General features: G+C 33.6%; 1 protein-coding gene across 6 annotated transcripts in view; it reads right to left on the bottom strand.

Moving 5' to 3' along the window:
- LOC127839356 (stimulator of interferon genes protein-like) overlaps positions 1 to 19,165 on the bottom strand; it is a 155,095-nt gene that overhangs the window by 40,781 nt on the left and 95,149 nt on the right. For 2 of the 6 annotated variants that reach the window (XM_052367704.1, XM_052367702.1), the window contains one exon: positions 16,129 to 16,170. The exons of 2 other annotated variants lie outside the window; for them this stretch is intronic. In XM_052367704.1, coding sequence (XP_052223664.1) covers positions 16,129 to 16,170 — 42 coding nt within the window. Of the gene's footprint in view, positions 1 to 5,549; positions 5,627 to 16,128; positions 16,171 to 18,569; positions 18,748 to 19,165 lie in introns of those variants that run through there. 2 more of the 6 variants (XM_052367706.1, XM_052367707.1) reach the window with 2 other exon arrangements.

The raw sequence follows: 19,165 nt of genomic DNA on the forward strand, positions 1-19,165 counted from the left end.
TAGGCAAGTACCAAATAGGAATTATTGTTCAGTCTTAATCCCTTGAAATACCACTCAGGCTGAAAGCCATTAGAGATCTACACCACTTGAGTAATTAACTATAATACGTTGGCAAGTATCTGATGCTGTTAATGTGTCATGTGTCTTCATGAAATGACATTGAATCTGCTTTTTGGTCAAAAGTAATCATAAAGTAATCATAAAATAATAATGAGTCATGACCTTTTGTAGCAGTAGTCTATTATAAAATTATTATTAAAGTAATACACAAGCTGTAATTAATGATCAATCCATGATTAATGAAAACGTAATCAATTAATAATCATGATGATAACAGATTAACAAGTATGATTACCCCATGTCTGCAACTGGCAACTTATTTCTCAGGTTAACAGTGTTATCAACTAACACAATAATTATGAAATGTTATTTGTACTAAATACTTCAGGTAAAAAATGAAAGTTAGATTTAAAATTTGACATTTGCACTACAGTAGATAACAACTAGAGCTTCAGTGAGACATAAAGAAACTATTATCAAGCATGTGCAATACCCTTAAGGTTTTGAAACATATTTTCCATGAAATGAACAACTCTTTTTTCTTGAAATAATTTATGAGAAATTCAGAGCTTCCCTTGACATACTTATTTTTTGTATCTTCATCACACCCTAGGGTAAATTAAAAAGAGACAAAACAAAAACAAATTTTCTGATAGAATATTGGAAATACTGTCACACAGCATTTTGACAAAATGTTCAAAAGAAAATGTTAATAAATTTCAAATACTTTATTTATGGATGATGGTGAAAAATGTAATGATCAATATGAAAAGTGCTTATGAAATACTTGGAACAAATTAAAATGAATGTTGCCAGATTGAAATCTCATTGTGGTTTCTGCAGAGACTGTTTAGCATCTATTATGTGAAGTGTGAGCATTTAGAAGCCCTTAAATCAATTGTAAGTCTGTCACATTGAATCTTAAATTACGAGCCTGAATATTGTATTGTGTAAAAGGTCCATTTTTTGGGCTGGACTAAATGACTGCCAACTTATGACAGTGAACAACAAGTTTTACTGTATAGTGTCAAATGAGCAGTATAACAATTGGCCCAGTGACACCCCGTTTGCACAAATATGTTTTTTGCTACTTTTTGACCCTAGCATTATAAATCCTAATTAAACTTCTAACACAAAACAATACTTGTATCAACAACCAGTAAGGATTTATAGAAAACTTATAAATATAAATATTGCCAGTAGTATTACAAACAAATAAAATTATGTATCTAACACTGATAATAATGTCTTTGTGAAATTAAAATGCCGGTGAAAAAACCCTCCCGGACAAAACCCTAATGTCAGTTTTATAGGGGCCGGACGTTAACCCTCCCGTGAAAAAACGGGGCCGGACAAATACCCTTCCATGAAAAAACGGGGGCGGACAAAAGTCCTCTCGTGAAGTCTGAGCCACGAATTCAATTTTTCGGATTAATCAATGCAGATTGTGTGAAGCAATAAAATTTATCGGTGTTTAATTGCTTATAATTTATTATGTGATTAAACTAATTAAAAACTAAAATTAGTTGCAGATTCACAGTTTGATATTTTGAGTAAATGTTTCAGATTTATGAATGCAACACTGTGTGAAATAATTATATTTGTCGGGGTTTAATTTTTTTTACAGGAGGGCTTTTTGCCCGCAGTTTCAGATTCGCAGTTTGATATTTTGATATACCGTGAAACCATTTATTTTCATCAGCACAAATTTCGTCCTTTTTAACAAAATGACTATTTCGCCAGCACTTAAATTCGTCCATTTCTGGTTTAAAAAAAAAAGGCGTCCGATTTGTTTGTAATGTGTGTAATACATGTAATACGCGGTTGCGAAAAAATCGTGCCGGGGAAAGAGGAGTGACACTTGGTAGTCACTTGCAGGAGGTGGGCCTTTGTTTGACATATGCCAATTAACAAGTCTGTTATTTCAGGTGATAGTAACTGTCCCTTGTTATTTTATGTCATTGACACGTTCTTTGTTATGATTAGCGGATAAGTGGAACTGAATAACCGTTAACGAAAGTTTTAAAAAACGAAGCCAATTGCCATTTAGTCTTTTTCCATTACAATCACGGACAACCAAACACAAATCAATAGGTTCTTTATTAATTTGTAATAAAAGCGCAGAATATATTTCAGTCAGGTGTTGATCACACATCGTCATATTTTAATTGCGTTTAATAGTATTGTCTTTAATCCGGATTCGCCGCGTGTTGGCTGTATAATCTGCAACACCCCTGAAAAACACAATACACACAATGGGTAATAAAGTCGTTAACAATTAGCGCTAATCAACACTATTATACCTAAACGAAGTCGACGCATTCGATACAGCCTTATTGCATTCGCGTTTTACAGGAAATGTCAGTTGTCAGTACACTGTATAATGTACACCCCTTTGTGTCAAAACTGGATTCAACTTGAGTGTGAATAGTCGACTGTTTAATGTTCTTTGTATCAATACCATCCGGGTATCTGTACTATAAGTATACCAGTCTACAAACAAGGTGCGCGCTTCCGCATATGGGTATTCGGACGTTCAAAAAATTGACCTACGGTTTAGCGTTCACGCCGTCGAACGCATTTAGCAATGTAACTCGTTTTTTTTTCACTATTTCTTTACTTGCAAAAAATACTAGTGGATTATAACTTACCTTGCAATCTTTTTTTTTTCGCATTTTGCGAGTGTGCGAGTGTTAATTTCGAGCCATGTGTATATGCGTGGATTACGCTGGATTTAAACGCCTCATGCCTACGGTAATTCAGTCTTATTTGTTTCAAATATGGGACATGATTGTTCGTTAGGATCTTGAATTCGTCCATCGGTCGAAGGACGAAAAAGACGAAAATTAATGTCTGACGAATAATACTGGTTTCACAGTATATCGTTGTAAGCCATTAACTAGTTCATTGTTATGATAAGCGGATTAGTGGGCCCCCGTTAGCGACTACCGGTAATGCTGTTACAATTTATGTGATATCGATCTTTTGAATCATGAACAGATTTGACAAGTTAAACGAGGCTTTATGTGTTTATGTTGTTTTGTATTGTGCTGTATTGTGCTGTTTTGTACTGTTTGGGCAATCGGTCACTTGCCTTAAATAAAGGACCTACTAATTGTTTATAATAATAATTTAATACTACTCAAGCAGCTGGAGTTTCACTTCTTTATATTGTTTTACTTCATTTTTATTTGTGGACAATATGCATTTAAATATTGTCTGCAAATATGCAATTGAAAACGTTGCAGTCAAAGATAAATTAAATAAGTAATTTAGACAATTTAGTTACATGCAAACGCATTGTTAATTGTTAGCAGAATTTCAGTTTCAGTTTCGCAAGGTTTTCAGAAACTCCCCGGGAAGCACGTTTTTTGCATGAATGCGCGTATGACGCGATTAAACGTTGCTCTTTATCGTATTGCATGCAAACAAATTTTAAATTCACTTGTCTATGAATTGCCTCATTTTATGTTATAAATTGATGTTGTTATTATATTGGATTATCGGATATTTTTGCACATTAGAAAAGCGGTATGTATTCAGTTAATCGATACACATTTTATTCTTTCAATTTTACACCCCTGAAAGCGAATTACACACAATGGGTAAATTTTTCGGATTAATGAATGCAACACTGTGTGAAACAATTACATTTGTCAGTGTTTAATTGCTTTCACTGGAGGGCTTTTGTCCGCACCCGTTTTTTCATGGGAAGATTTTTGTCCGCCCCAGTTTTTTCGTGGGAGAGTTTTTGTTTGCCCCCCTATGAAAATGACGGGTTTTTGTCCGGGATGGTTTTTGTCCGTATTCCGTGAAATTAATCTGCAGATTTATTTGTCCATCATTCTCAATAATTAAAACAAATACAGCTGATTCACCATGCCAACACCTTGTTTAAAACAATTATTATAATACATGTTTTCCTAAAAAAACGTATTTCTTATTCATTTAAAATTAATAAAAACAAACAAAATCTCAATATAGATGACCTGGAGATAATGAGATATTTGTGCGGAGTGTGTCCTTTAGCTTATCAGTTGCTGTGTTACTGATTGTATTCTAATAAACCGTGCATGACTGTGCTCTCTATGCGTCTAAGGTGACGACATCAGATAAGACTGCCACTGGATGCATGTATTTAAGAGGACACAAGGAACTATTTGGATTTGTGTTATAAATAAATAACATTAAATACAAATGGAAACACGTGCAAGAATGTTCTCTATTTTTAACAATCTAACAGCTCAGAGATTATACGCATTCAATAATGATATTATATTGTTCGTAAAAAACAACTGCATTAATTTATTTAAAAAAATAACACATAAAATTATCTTTTTTTGGTATCCGAAAAATATTTTCTTAATGTAATTGTGATGTACACATAAGCAATGTATTTGGTTATGTAATATCCCATATTTCTACGAATTCCCTGATGGTATTGTTACAACTTACATGTAACTAAATTTAAAGAAAATACCAAAAACTTTGCATGACTCATTGAAACTTTCATGGCAACAAGAATGACTTTTTATATTGAATATATATCATATTAGTAAATGGGATATTATATTATCATTATTCAATAAATGACATAAAATATATAAGACAAAATGAGAAATGGGAAAAAAAGGATCATGTAACTGAGTTCGAACTAGTAACTGGAAGGTCATAATGGATATAACAAGATTTTAAGTGTCTTAACGACATTGAACATTCTCATGATTTTGAATTCAGTTGTAACAACAAGAACACAATTAAATAAAGATAAGGGTTTAACAAACAAAACTCAATTTACAAAATGAATTTCTCAAAATACTTTCCCTAGAAAGTATACTCCATCTAAACAGTAATAATGTAATTATTTAATAAACGGTGATTTTAAATTTTGCAGACTGTACCTTTAAACCATCGTCCCTCTAAGTGTCTTATTTTTTTTATAAAATAAATAAAATAATATAGAACACATCACCGGAAGATTATTATAGCAAAAATATTGGGAGATATGTGGCCCAATTCCCCACCTTTTAGAGTATATATGTTTCCCCAAAGCAAGGCAAAATTTCCGACTGTGGTGTTAAAAAAGGTATTTGTTGTCATTAACTTACACTCTGATTATTTGGCTCGTTATTATATGATATTTAACTCATAGACGTAGCTAAATCTGTCAGTTAATACACTTTACTAAATACAATAGTTATTTGTTCTTATCTTACAGTGTTTTAAAATAAACATAAATTATGGTTTATATTGGTTATTTACAAAACATTTAACTCTTTTTATGAGTATACACAATTTTTTATAAACAGGCTATATAATTTTGTCAATTATTTCCAATACATTATAACAAACAAAACTGGATTTATTATACAGTATATATGTGTGTCTGGTTGCTTTTTATTCCCCAAAACACGACAGTAGACATTTAGTTTTAACATAGTTCAATTTGTAATATGTGAACAAGTCCCCTTTATTTGAAAATTACTCACCACAGTGTAGCATTTTCACAGGTATTGTACAACGATCCAATAATATATGGTACTGATCTTCATCTGATAAGATGATTTTTTAAGTGCTGAAATATAAATACATAAAATATTTTATTTTAATTCATTATTATCAGCATACAATCAAACAATACAACATAGTGTAAATAATAAATATTTATAACAATTATAATGCGAAAAAGTGTCTACCATGGATTTTCATTTACAAGTAATTGATCTCCTGATAATAAAGGCCAATTTGGGGCAGTCACACCATCAACCAGTTTTCGAGTCCCATTCTGAGTCAATGTAAATTGTTTTGGTGGTGACAATACAATATTATATCAAGGTGGGGCTTAAAAGTTAATCTGGTTGACCCACGTGGCACAAGACAATGTCAGCTTTAAAATATGTTTTTCAGTGAGTCAGAGATCAATGCATCGAATTAAGCTCTTAATAGTTAAATATACTCCATATCTTCCCACCTTTTTTGAGTCTTAACTGCAGGAGCTCCAGGTCCACACATTGCCATTAGCACGATAATGCATATTCATCATCACACACTGTCATGTAATTATTCAGGTGAGGAAGGGACTAAGAAATACAATAAATGCACACATGCACAAAATTGTTCACAACATGTGCCTTTTCACGCCTCAACAATGCAGCGGACGTGGAAAATGGATGGTCAATAGTTAAACATATTTTTTTATACTTCACATAAATTTGTTTCTTCTTTGCGTTTATAAATTACACAGGTCCGTTATTTTGAAAAGTGCCCGGTGAGGATGCGCGCGTATCTAATAAAGGCCGCTAAAATGTTAGTGATTTCAACTTATTTGTAACATTTGTGCACGTTTTACAACGCACAATTTTTTCGAGTACTGTTTCTTTTGTTTACAAAAATGTCTTATTTTTATATATATATATATTATTAATAATAACTGATAAATATTGATGGAATTTATATTGTGTTACTTATTTTTATTTCTATTGACATTTATCTGCACAAAAAAGTTCGATATAATAAATAAGAAATAGAAAACCTCACTTCAGGCCCTATGGCAGAATAGTGACCAGCCAGGCAGCCCCAAATAGTATATGGACCGAAGCCGAAGGTTGAGGTTTTCTATTTCTTAAATAATCTACAGTACACTTGATTAACCACGCGTACTACTATACTGTAACAACACTGAATTGCACTTAAGTGTGTGAATTATTTCAGCATGGTTCAATTGGTGGATTTTTAAAAAATATTTGACCAACACATTGTTTGTATAAGTAAATACATAAAATACAAAAAACAAGAGATTGCCAAGCAATATGGTCCCCTACCGGTGAAACAACCATTGTCAGTAAAAAAATATTATTTGTTGCCATAGCAACCAGAATTTTTGACGTAGAACAAAACGAAATGACGTGCATAATCTCCATATTGCCATCTATCCATGTTTCAAGTTTCATGAAAAAATATTAAAAACTTTTAAATTTATCGCAGGATCAAGAAAAGTGTGACGGACTGACAGACAATCTGACAGACAAACAGACTGACAGACAGACGGAGTGCAAACCATAAGTCCCCTCCGGTTTCACCGATAGGGGACAATTATCGATTACACAAGTGGATTATATTCAATCCAAACTGTTTCCAGTATAAATTGCCAGTTTTATTTGTGGATATTTATGAACTTTGATAACATGTTCGTCCACAGTCCTACATTTTGAAATAAATCCTTGACAAACATTTGTCAAAGCAGCAAGTACTGGTACTCGCATGAGGATGGTTGAACGATCTGGTTAAAAATCAATCTGGTTGTCACATATTTTTGTGACCTTAAAATATTAAATATATTGAAAGCCAATGATTTGACTAGATAAACAGATTTTAACATAAAATTTTTCAATGTTAATTAAAGAAAGCATATGGCTACCATATAGCATTAGCTCAAAAATATCGTTTAACAACAATATAATTCTATACAGGCAAATTTTTGTTTTATTTCTGGTTTGAAGGCCATGAAATGAGTCAATATACATATATATTATACAGTATATTATATAGTATATTATAATTGAAAATCAATTATTTGAAAAACGATAATAGGGAACTTAATAGCTAAAACACAGTAGCTCTAGGAAGAAATTATTGAACTTAGGAAGCTGGAAAATGTCTAAAATAGGTATTGTATTTTATTGATTACAGCGATGTTTACTGTAAATTTGACTGTAACTTTGAATTAAACCCATAAATACGATTACTAAAAAAAGTGTTTTATTTGTATTTAAGTTATATGGGCGCTCCCGTCAAACTCCCATGGGTGTTCTTTGTAAGCGGGTATTAGACGGGCGGCCTCCGTCAAATCCCATGGGTATTAATTGTAAAATGGGTGTTTGACGGGTGCTCCTGTCAAATCCCCGCGGGTGTTTAATGGATATGGGGGTATGACGGGTGCTCCCGTCAAAACCCTACGAGAGAAGAACATTTACAAACACTTTATTTTATTATTAAGGTTATATTTCTTACAAGTATGACTTAAGCATGTAAAATGTGTAATCATTGGAACAAAAAACAAAGCATAATATTAAAATTACATTTTTTGAAAAATATTGGTAAAACTCCCGTCTGGAAAAAAAACTTCCATGGGCGAATTGCAATTCTTAACGGGGGAGTCAAAACCCCATCCGGCGCCCATGGGGGATGGTAACTTAATCATGAAATAAATCTACTTTCCAAAATTATTTTAACTCTTTTTTGTTCAATTATACGTTTGTACTCATTACCTCCTACACATATGCACAATTTTATTTTAATTGTTCAATTAATACAAAAAAATAAGTTTGCAAATAATCTGGATTTGCAAACTTAATCTGGATACTGTTTTAAGATAAGTGAGTAGGTTGTACGGTCGGTCCGGCTGAGTATAAAGTCTAGAAATTGTCTAAAATTGTGAAAACTGACTAGCAGAAATGGTATACTGTTCAAAGTGAAATGGGATTTCTTGGCAATTTCTTGAAATATTATATTTTACATTTTTATGTTCTTGTGTGATTTCATAATCATAAACGCGATTTACCGTCGTAAACACACATTATCAAAGCATAATTGTCATATTTCAAACATACATTGCTTTTTCAATGTAAATGTTATGTTCTTTGAAATATTTCATTCAACATATGTTTTTTCATGTGTTAGCTCTTGGATTTATGCTTCGTTGCAAAGACACATGAACAAAACATAATTATTTATGTTAAATGTCATATTTCAAAACAATGATGATATTAGCTAAAAATATAAACATCATTTTGCTATTTTACTGATAACTTAAGTCAAGATCTGTACAATATATTTAATATTGAGAGACATTAATTTAATTTAGTTTACATAGCTGATATTGGAAGTCAGAAATTTAATCCAATTGTTTTGGAGGGTTTTTGTTCTGATTTGAATCATTTGATAAATCAAATATTAATTGATCACTTCTTTATAAAATCTATTAAATATCACTCATTAACTAATGATTAAGCAATATACTCTTTGTTCTTATATAACTATATTATATTGTAAAATAGATTGATTGGTCACAAAACTGTGTAATTTTAATTATTTATCAATTTAGAATTCTTGTAAAGTGTTTTTCAAGTGATTGTTTTAATTTCAAATAAATAAAAAGTAAAAAAATGGTTAAAAATTAGTTAACATATTTGTAAATAGAGTATTTTTATATTAAACACTTTTATAATAATAGATTTATATAAATTAAGATTGTGATTTATTTATTCATAATTTTTCTGGTATGTGTCACTGACTAATTGGCAGTTCTTGGATCAACAAAGATGGTCTGTCACATTGTTTGCTGCACTCCAGTCTCAAAGAATTTCACACGAATCTTAAAAAAATTTCACAAGTATTTGACACTCCATGTAAAAGGCTATAATATGGCCCACCAAAAATGTGATCATATTCTTTATAGGGTTGATTTTCTTTGCTGAATGTTCATTAAATAATAATTTAAAAAGTTACCTTAGGCAACTATTTTCTCAATCAAACTAAGCTATTATCATTGTTTTAATATGTTAGCATGATTGCATTTTTTTTAAAGTTCTCTGTTAATGGATTATATATTTGGATCAACTAGAGCTTTGTCACAGACGGGACGTATACCCCCACGTGCCGCATTGACACAGACTATTTTGCATGCTGTCTTCACAAAACAAAAAAATCTAAATGGCGATTTTTAAGAATTAGTATGCCATTATTATATATGGCCATTTTGACCTTTGAACACTTGAATTCTTTCGCATGACACGCCGTCCAATGACTGTAAACAAAATTAATGTACAGAGTCATTTTAAAATCTCACAATTAATGACATAGTTATTGCCCGGACAAGCTTATTTATGGTCATTTTTCACATTTGAACTCCAGGTGTGACCTTGACGTTGAAGATATCGACATAATACTTTCGCATGACACATTGTCCAATTATTGTGAACAAATGTACCACGTAATTTTAAAATCTCACAATGAATGATATAGTTATGGCCCGGACAAGATCATTTACGGCCATGTTTAACCTTTGAACTCACACTGTGACCTTGACCTTGGAGATATCGACCTAATTCTTTCGCGCGACACACCGTCCAATGATGGTGAACAAATGTGCAAAATGATTTTAAAATCTCACAATGAATGACATAGTTATGGCCCGGACAAGCTCATTTATCGCTATTTTGACCTTTAAACTAAAAGTGTGACCTTGACCTTGGAGATATCGACGTCATTCTTTCGTGTGACACACCGGCCAATGACAGTGAACAAATGTGCCAAATGATTGTAAAATCTCACAATGAACAACATTGTTATGGCCCGGACAAGCTCATTTATGGCCATTTTTGACCTTTGAACTTAAAGTGTGACCTTGGCCTTGAATATATCAACGTAATTCTTTCGCACGACACACCGTCCAATGATGGCAAACAAATGTACCAAATGATTTTAATATCTCACAATGAATGGCATAGCTATTGCCCAAACAAGCTCATTTATGCCCATTTTTTAGCCGTGAACTTGGAGATATCGACGTAATTCTTTCACGCGACACACCGTCCAATGATGGTGAACACATTTGCCAAATGATTTTAAAATATCGCAATAAATGATAAAGTTATGGCCCGGGCAAGCATTTAACCTTTGAACTCCAAGTGTGACCTTAACCTTTGAGATATTGACGTACTTTTTTCACACGACACACCGTCCCATGATGGTGAACAAATGTACCAAGTTATTTTAAAATCTAACGTTAAATGACATAGTAATGGTCCGGGCAAACTTTGGATTTAAAACACACTAGGTGACCCCGTGACCTAGTTTTTTACCCGGAATGACCCATATTCAAACTTGACCTATACATCATCTAGATACAACTTGTGACCAAGTTTGGTGAAGATCGGATGAAATTTCGGGACAGACAGACCGACAGACCGACCGACCGACACAGTGACTCCTTTATATAATGGGGTATAATGAATAAAGTATACTTTACCATAACATTTTACTTAAATTAATTTTATCTATAACATGCAGCAAAGATAGTAAGAAGTTAGTGGTTATGATCACACCTACAAATAAATAACTTATATTGTAATGTAAAAGCAAAACTTCCATATGATGGCTGCTCAACTAAATAATTGGAGCAACCATTTACCTCATCAGTGCCATCTTACATGACAAATCCAATCAGTAGTTCATAAGTTATCCATTGGAAGGTGTGATCACACCTTACTAATCTAATCAATATCTTGGGAGATGTAATGACTACACATTGAGAGGTGTAAAGTCCAGGCTTAAAGGATGTAAAGACTAGGGGTGTAACGTCTGGGAGGTGTAGCGACTGGATAGGGAATACAGTACCCAACCTTGAACGTAAGGATAACTTTCACTATTAACTAAAAACAACAACACAGACTTATACGTTGACAACAAATCTGTCTACCGAGCATTTGATAAACAAGAGGGCCTGAAAGGCCCAAAGTCGCTTAGCTGAGATAAAAAGAAATGACCTGTCTTTTCCAGCCTAAGATATCAATGGAACAAATGTTCCAACCAAGTTTCATGAAGAATGAACAACAAATGGTCTTCTGGCGGCCATGTTTTTCAACAGACCTAAACCATTTTTGAACTCGTCCAAAATATCATTGGGACAAATCTTCTGACAAAGTTTCATGAAGATCCGACAATAAATGTGGCCGCTACAGTGTTAACAAGGCAAATATTCATGACGCACAACGGAAGACAGACATTTGACAAAAGGTGATCACAAAAGTTCACCATGAGCAAAAAATATTATGCTCATAAAGATTGTCACCATGTTTGAAGATGATATTATTAAAACTAATCGAGTAAACTTATTCAAGATATGATAACATCATTTGCACTCAGCAAGTGTCATTTAGATTGAACTAAACATGTGAATAAAAGTATTCACAATGTTTCACTATAAACAACTGTAGACATACACAAATCGACCAACTCCCTGAGAGCCTTGTTTATAAACAAACATGAACTATTTTCAGACTCACCTTGCAATTATTTCTCCAATTACAAAATCAATAAATCCGTTTTAAAACACAAATCTTTGATAATGTGGGTTATGGTATTAAACAATAAAACCCAGTTTATTTAGCAAAAATGTGGACCCTTTAATGGAGAGTATCTTGAGCATACTAGTATGTTGATGAATAAAGAGTTCTCTCAAATTCCTGAATAAGAGTAACTGCCCATTTTATAAATAGAAAAATCTGAGATCACTTCCTTTCTGGCATTGGATTCCAAGGCTTAAACCTACAGAAAATATAGAAATTAAAAAATCTACATTAATCTGCAGATATATTTCTTAGTTATATAACAAAAGCATCACAAAATGCAAGTTTTTTTTTCTTCTTTATGACCCGCCGAAAAAAAAGGCCCTTTGCCCTCGGATTTTTCCCCATCAGCACGTAAATTTTCCCCATAGATTTCATATTCTCCCCCCCCCTACACCAATTTTTTAAAATCTTTTAATATGTAAGTTAACCTGATCCAGTGTAGAAAATAGAAAAATTGCATATTTAAATTATTCGTTGCCTTGAATTTGTTTAAAGAACAGTAAAATATGTTAAATTCATTATATTAGACTTTCCTTATTTCCCCCCCCCCCCAAATCCTGCGTTTCGCGCTATTTTTTTCCCCAAAATCCGGCGTTTCGCGCTAATTTTTCCACCAAAATCAGGCGTTTCGCGCGATTTTTTCCCCTCAAAAAAGGCCATGCCCTTTCACAAAAAAATCAGATAACAACCTTTCATTTACTGTCTGGAAGAGATAAATCAGCAGGGAGGAAGAGGAAAGCTCAGACAAAACTGCCAGAAAATCAGGAAACTAGAGTGTCCACAAGCTTTTTACTATATAAATATAAGGAAAAAGACCCCCCCCCCCCCCTGGCGGCCATGTTTTTTTGCCGATCCAAACTATTTTCGAACTCAACTGTCGTATTCAGGAAACAAATGTTCTGACCAAATTTCATGAAGATTGGGCAAAAAATGTGTCTTCAAGACTGTTCACATTATCATTATATACATATAGTGATAACTGCCCCACGCCCTGGCGGAAATAGTTTTTCCGCCAATCATGACCATTTTCGAACTCGTCTGAGAAATCTATAAAATCGATGTTTAGAAATTGTGTAAGATTATTAGGCAAAAAATGTGACTTCTAAAGTGTTCACAAGCTTTTTTAACTATATAAATATAAGGAAAATGAGCCCCCCCCCCATGTTTTTTTACCGACCCGAACCATTTCAAACTCAACAGTTATATCCAGAAAAAACACACATGTTCTGACCAAATTTCATGAAGATTTGACCAAAAATGTGATTTCTAGAGTGATAACATGTTTTCACTATTTACATACATGTATAGAGAAAACTGTCCCGCCCCCTGACGGCCATGTGTTTTTACCGATTTGGACCATTTTCAAACTCGTCCGAGATATCAATTAAACCAATGTTTTGACCAAGTTTCATGATGATTGGGCAAATATTGTGACTTCTAGAGTGTTCACAAGGTTTCTCTTTAGCCATATAAGGAATACTGCCCCGCCCCCTGGCGGCCATGTTTTTCAACGGACCGGAACAATTTTAAAACTCAACCAACATATCATTTAAACAAACATTTTGACACAGTTACATGAAGATTGGGCATCATATGTTACTTCTACAGTGTTTACACGGTTTTTCTTTTTTTTTACCTAGTGACCTAGTTTTTTACCAAGCATGACAGTTTCGAACCAAGTTTCATGAAGATCGGACAATAAATGTGGCCTCTAGAGTATTCACAAGGCAAACTGTTGACGCCGCACGACGGAAGACGGACATAAGGCGATCACAAAAGCTCACCATGAGCACGTTGTGCTCAGGTGAGCTAAAACAACAAAAAACGCGGGTTTTCTTTTTTCGCATGCGTATACGGCGTGCTTTAAATCTATAAACGGGACATATCTAAATCTAGTGCACAAAAGCCCCGCCTTTTCATCGGTTTTCATCGCTACGCATGCGCAATGAAATAAGCGCAAACAATCGCAAACAAACGCTTAACAAAGCTTTAAAACGGTTTAAAACACAATCGCTATTAATCGCAACCTTGCGGAACACAATCGCTTACTCTACTGTTATTCAATATACCTTAAATTTCATCCATGTATCTTCAGTAAAGATCGCGCATTGTCTTTTAATTGCACTAAATCAATATAACTTATATTTCATCCATTTATCTTCAGTTATTTAAAGAAATTGAAGCAGGATACGGAATTGCAGATGGACTGAATGACGGACGGACAGACACGACAGACGGAGGGCAAACCGGTTGGGGGCTTATCATTTACATTTACATTTTTTAAGGGTATAAGTTCTAAAAATGCACAGAAACATCCTGTACTTTTTTAAAGAGTTTAATTAATGTTGCTTGGTTCGAAGCGCTTGGCAAAAATTTAACATAATATATACTACACCCCGCTATTTTCTAGATGCTAACGACACTTGTACACTGGAATTATGAGCGCGGTGTTCGCTTTGGAATTCAGATTTAAATTTCAGTCTGCAAAGGTACATTTGATTAAAATCGTTTAAGATGCGTGCTACGTTTTTTATTAATTCTGGATACAGTGTGAGGTTTGGCTAATACTCAAACCGGTTTAAACACCCAATCTTAACATTGACCGTTCCACGGCAGTGATCCCAGTTTTGATCATTGATTGTTATAGTTGGTGTTCTGTTATAAAAGTAATCGATATAAACAATAATTTCTTTACTAATAGAGTTGCTGGAATTTTACTGTTTGCTAGTATAGTTGACATTGTCGTGCGTAACATAATGACCAAGTTTAATCGAGATTGAATCATAAATGTGGCCTCTACCTAATGATTTGCATTCACCGCCCCAGGTTAGAAATAAAGATTAGTAATAAATGTGGCCTCTGGAGTGGTAAAAATTTGTTTTCTAAGATTCGCCCTGGCTTCCTAGTTTTGGAACCAGATGCAAACTTGGCCTAAAAATAATTAAGATAAACATTTTGAGATAGTTTCGTCAGTATTGAGTCATAAATCTGGCTTACATAGGGTGGCCAATAGTGTCCTGTTTGATTTGACCTGATGACTTAGTTTGATAATGCAAATGACCCACATTTAAACTAGGCCTAGATATTTTCGTTTAAAACATTATGATCAAGCTTTATAGAGATTGAGTCATACATGTGGCCTATATAGTGACAAGGGTTTTTCTAAGATTTCAATCGGTGACACAGTTTGGTGACAAGATTCAAACGTGGCCTTGATATTGTCAAGATAAAAATTCCAACCAACATGCATCGTACTTGAGTCATACACATGGCCTCAAGGTGGTTTAAAATATTTATCTTAGATTTGATCTGTTAACCTATATATTGAGGACAAGCGACCCAGATTCAAAATTGGCCTTAATGTAAAAACAAACCATATGACAACGTTTCATTATGATTTATTCATACATGCGGCCTCTATAGTGGTAACTAGGTTTTTGTGTTATTGTTTGGCCTGTTCATCTAGTTCTAGAACCCATATTCAAATCCAGCCTCTATATTTATAAAACATTCTGATCATGTTTCATCACGATTGCGTCAGAAAAACAGCAGCTACAGTAGTAACTAGGCTTTTCAAATATTTTAGTTGGTTACCTAGTTTTTTGACACCACACAACTTACAACGCATGATGCCAAACTCCGGACATAGGGTGATAGAAGGTGAGCTGAAAAAAGGTGAGTTGTGAATAATTTCACATGTTCCTTCATCTTAACAAAGTGACTTTGCCTTGAATCCCACAATACCAATTAAAAACTTTTCTTACGTATCAGTGTGATAAATTCATTAAGATCATAAGTGGACAATGAATGTGGCCTCACGAGCTTTCACAAGCTAATATTGACGAGCTTGGCTTGAGATTTAACCGACAAAAGGCGCTCACAAATGATAACTGTTAGCATTATTTACGTTTTGCTGAGGTAAGTTAAAATTACATACCACCGGTGTCCCTTTTCACAAACGGATGGGAATGATGGTAAGCTGAAAAGAAACATGTTGAAACTTATTTACTCAGCGTATTTTTGTTTACCATGTAGCATGTTCTCATCATCACACAGGAAAACAAATGCATGTGCTGTCAAAACAATTTGGTATTCAAGCAAAGTGGTATGTGTCTATACAGGGAAACATATTTAGTACCATGTAAGTTAAATGTTCATATATCCGGGTGTCTGTTAAATAACAAACTTTCTACATAGTAAGAAATAAAGTGTTACTTCCCAGGTCGAATGTCTGTATGATTTCAGATTAAACATTGGAAAAACAACATTTTTTCATAACCCAAAAGTACATGTAATATATCTTGGTTATAAAAGTAATAAATAGCAACACATTTTTGAAGGATCCTGTATGTCCATCAACCTTTAGCCAATATATTTATACGTTCACTTGCTTAAGAGATTTTTAATATTGCATGTCCCTTTGACCTTGACTTTTGATCTAAAAATCAATAGGAGCCTTCATTCCCTCTAGATTAACCAGTATATTTATTTAAAGATATTCTGTGGAAACGTTGTTCATATCACTTTCATCTAAGACCTTGACCTTGACCTGAGAAGCTTCATCATTCCTCCCGTGTAACCTGCATACTAATTATGATCGTAGCTCATAGTTTTATAGACAACATGAAAGAAGAAAATGGTCTGCGGAGAAAACAGTTTAAATAGTAAAAGACTGTGAATAAGACCCTTGAACCTTTGATCTCAAATTCGTTAGGAAACCACGCGAGTTACCAGTATACCATACCATATGGTAAAAGGTATAGGCGTTTTGTAGATATCGTAACCAAACGACTTCATGTTTTCAAGCATCTGCAACCTTGATTGTTTTGTGTTGACCTGAATAACAACAGAATCTATAAATCTATCTTTCCTTACAGGTAAGCACTATAACAATTAAGATGACCATTTTCGAACTCATTCAAGATATTATTGAGACCAATCTTCTGACCAAATTTCATGAAGATTGGGCAATAAATGTGGCATCTAGAGTGTTAACAAGGCAAATGTTGACGCCGCACAACGGACGACGGACAAAAGGCGATCACAAAAGCTCACCATGAGCACATTGTGCTCAGGTGAGCTAAAAAACGAGGAATATATTGTGGATACAAAATACATATTTGCAAAGTAATCTTAGGTATTGAAAAATAATGTGTAAGTACATTTTTATAAACTATATCTAGATGACAAAATTGTCAAGAATAGCAGTAATTATTGCACAATCTGCATCATTCCCATATATACCTTTGACCTTTAGTGTGGCATTGCCCATAGCTAGAAGAAAAATAGGACTTGTGTGTGAAACATTTTTGTATAAAAGATCTTAGAAATTGTTTCTAGAAGTTACAGTTTTCACAAATTCTGCATTTGTCCTAAAGTGTGAAATTTTAGGTATGTTATTTTAAAACTGCATGAAAAATGATGAAGTTGTTATCTGTACATTGACCGTGGGGTTAGGAAGATGCCATTTCCAAACAGTGAACATCTGTGGTAAATTATTTTTAAATTGCATGATGTACAATGAATTTACAGTATTACCAAGCTGTTTGATGGCAAAATTTAATATTTTATCTTCACATGTGACATTGACCTTTTAGTTAAGGAGACAGTTGTTTAAAAACCACTCTGTCAGCATTTGGTGACCATTTGTTAACATTTATTTTAAAATTGAATTGTTAAAGATGAAGTTACAGTCCGAACAAGCTGCTTAGTGGCAAAAATATATTTGATCTTCAATAGAGGCCTTGACCTTAAATGTTATGCGATGGGTGCTACACACGAAATATTGTCTTCTCATGTTGAACATTCGTGGAAGTGATTGCATAATTAATTATAAAATTGCAGTTTATAAAAGCTGTTTTATGGTAAAATTTGACTTTTTAATTATAAATGTGACCTTCATCTTGGAGGAAGAACGACATCTGATACTCATGACATGCTGTCTCTTCATGGTGTTAATTTGTGATCATTTCAAACTTACAAATGGGTTACAAAGTTACAGTCTGTCCTAGCTGTTTTACGGCAATTTTTGACATTTGCCCTCAATGTAACCTTTACCGTTGAGGTAAGAAGACAGGTATTAAATGCAAAACTTTGTCTTCTGGTCGTCGTCATTTGTAGTAAGTTATATATAAAAATTGCATGAGGAATGACAAAATTACAGTCTGACAACTTCAGACGAAGGCACCCATGCAAAGCTACTCGACCACTGTGACTCAAGCTTTCCTCAAGAAGGCATGACAAAAAATAACATGACATTAAGCAATTATGGGGCAAAGAATTGGTGGATTTTGTCAGGACAGACATTAAAAGCGGAAAGCAACGTTCTACAAAAGCACCCTTAAGCTTAAGCTTACTATGGAGTCTAAAAATACATACCTCTAACATTTGCTAACATTTGCTTTATAACGTGCAGTTCTGTCATTATTTTATTGTCTCCGACACGAAGACAAGTGCCAGTTACATCACCGAGCTTTATAATTCCAACCCAGGCTGAGGCATCAGAAAGGACTTGAGTGTTGAATACAAGTTCATGCAGGCAGCTGATAAGGGTAAGCTGGAGTAATTAAGTGTGCATTCATGATTGGAATTCAAACAATTCAAGCTATGAAAAAAATTTCTTCCCTTAAGTAATTTTCTGCGAAATAAGTAGTACTACATTAAACTTCTAGAATATTTAATAAAGAATATTCAGATAGCATAAAACATGTTAGTTGCTGTAATTCACCAACCAAGCTTCATGATCATCATCATCATAATCTCCTTCAGAAAGGAAAACAGCAACAATGTTTATATTTTGAATTTTATTTTATATCTTATAAAGATATCATTGGGTTAATCTTCTGACCAATTTTCATGAAGATTGGACAATAAATGTGACTTTTAGAGTGTTAACAATATTATACTAAAGCCATATAAGGAAAAATGCCCCACCCCTGATGGCCGTGTTTTTTAACCAACTGGTACCATTTTCA

Source organism: Dreissena polymorpha, chromosome 7 (assembly GCF_020536995.1).
Source record: "Dreissena polymorpha isolate Duluth1 chromosome 7, UMN_Dpol_1.0, whole genome shotgun sequence".
In the NCBI taxonomy this organism is placed as follows: Eukaryota; Metazoa; Mollusca; class Bivalvia; order Myida; family Dreissenidae; genus Dreissena; species Dreissena polymorpha.